Source organism: Parus major, unplaced genomic scaffold, assembly GCF_001522545.3.
Source record: "Parus major isolate Abel unplaced genomic scaffold, Parus_major1.1 Scaffold1336, whole genome shotgun sequence".
NCBI classification, from domain to species: Eukaryota; Metazoa; Chordata; class Aves; order Passeriformes; family Paridae; genus Parus; species Parus major.
This window is the reverse complement of record NW_015380189.1, coordinates 2,235-3,798: the sequence shown is the minus strand read 5'-3', so window position 1 is coordinate 3,798 and position 1,564 is coordinate 2,235. Positions and strand designations below refer to the sequence as shown.

The window sequence follows — 1,564 nt, the reverse complement described above, 5'->3', positions numbered from 1 at the left end:
TCCTGGGGACCCCCCCCGCCCCCAGCCAGGGCGGCTCCGGGACCCCCGGCGGAGGCACCTACGTTATCCAGGGGGGGTACATGGGGGGCGGCGGCGCCGCCTACGCTCACACCACCCGCGCCTCCCCCGCCACGGTGAGACCCCCGCGGCTTCGGGAGGGGGAAAGGGGGCGGATGGGAAGGAAAAAACAGCAGGAAAAGAACGGGGGTTTAATTGGAGAGTTGGAGTGAAACGGGAGATTCGAGGGAAATCGGTTTTGGAGGAAGGAGAGAGGTTCGGGAAAAAAAAGATTTGGGGGGGGGGGGGAATGGGAGGTTTAGGGGGGAAAATGGAGATGTGTGAGGGAAATACCAAGATTTTGGGAAGGAAACAGCGCTTTGGCCGCGGGGACATCCCTTCCCCACAAACAGCGCTCATTACAACAACCCCCAACAACAGCCGGCCCTCGGGATGTCGGGGCAGGACCCCAGCGGGCTCCTGCGGGGTCCAGGGGGTTTTTGGGGTGCGGGTGACTCCCCCTTTCCCCCCCCCGCAGGTGCAGTGGCTGCTGGACAACTACGAGACGGCCGAGGGGGTGAGTTTGCCCCGCAGCGCCCTGTACTGCCACTACCTGCTGCACTGCCAGGGCCACAAGCTGGAGCCCGTCAACGCCGCCTCCTTCGGGAAGCTCATCCGCTCCGTGTTCATGGGGCTGCGCACGCGGCGCCTCGGCACCAGGTCAGACCCCCAGACACCCCGAAACCGCCCCAAAAAGCGCCCTGAAATCCCACAGGACGCGCTGCAGGCCGCCCACCCCGGGGGAGCCAGCCCCCCCAAAGCCTCCCGTTCCGCAGGGGGAACTCCAAGTACCACTACTACGGGCTGCGCATCAAGGCGGGGTCGCCGCTGCTGCGGCTCGTGGAGGACCAGCAGCACCTGGCCATGCGGCAGCAGCCCTTCGCCCAGAAACAACGGTGAGGGGCAACAGCCGGCTCCCCCCTCTCCGAGCCCCCCAAAACCCCGCTGATCCTCGGCCTTTTCCCGCCCCCCGCAGCCTCAAACCCGTGCAGAAGGTGGAGGGAGGGGTCACCAACGGGGTGTCCTCGGGGCCGGCCCCCCCCGGCGTCCCCGACATCAGCGCCCAGGTGCAGCAGTACCAGCAGTTCCTGGGTGAGCCCCCCCACCGTTGTGCACCCAAGAAACGCCCCTTCCCCCCCGATTTTGGGGATCCCCCCCCCTGAGCCCCGGATCCCTGCAGATGCTTCCCGCACGCTGCCGGAGTTCCCCGAGATCGACCTGCAGGGGAAGGGGCTCCCCGAGGGCACAGGGGCCGAGGACCTGCGCATCTTCCAGCAGCTCTACCGGGAGCACTGCGAGGTAGGAAACCCCCAGACCCCAAAACCACCCCCTCCCCACATCCGGGGACCCCCCTGACCCCGCTGTGCCCCCCAAAGGCCATCGTGGATGTGATGATCAACCTCCAGTTCTCGCTGGTGGAGACGCTCTGGAAAAGCTTCTGGCGCTGTAGCGGCGAGACCGATGCGTGAGTGGAGGGGCCTCCAAAACAGGGGGACACTGGGGGACA

The 1,564-nt window shown here is 66.8% G+C and overlaps 1 protein-coding gene across 1 annotated transcript in view; it reads left to right on the top strand.

Moving 5' to 3' along the window:
- Nucleotides 1-6: 6 nt before the first annotated feature.
- LOC107199606 (MHC class II regulatory factor RFX1-like) overlaps nt 7-1,564 on the top strand; it is a gene marked incomplete at its 3' end in the record, with an annotated part of 3,781 nt that continues 2,223 nt past the window's right edge. The window contains exons 1-6 of the mRNA XM_015616922.1: nt 7-134; nt 536-717; nt 834-953; nt 1,034-1,149; nt 1,238-1,356; nt 1,434-1,522. Coding sequence (XP_015472408.1) covers nt 81-134; nt 536-717; nt 834-953; nt 1,034-1,149; nt 1,238-1,356; nt 1,434-1,522 — 680 coding nt within the window. The remainder of the gene's footprint in view (nt 135-535; nt 718-833; nt 954-1,033; nt 1,150-1,237; nt 1,357-1,433; nt 1,523-1,564) is intronic.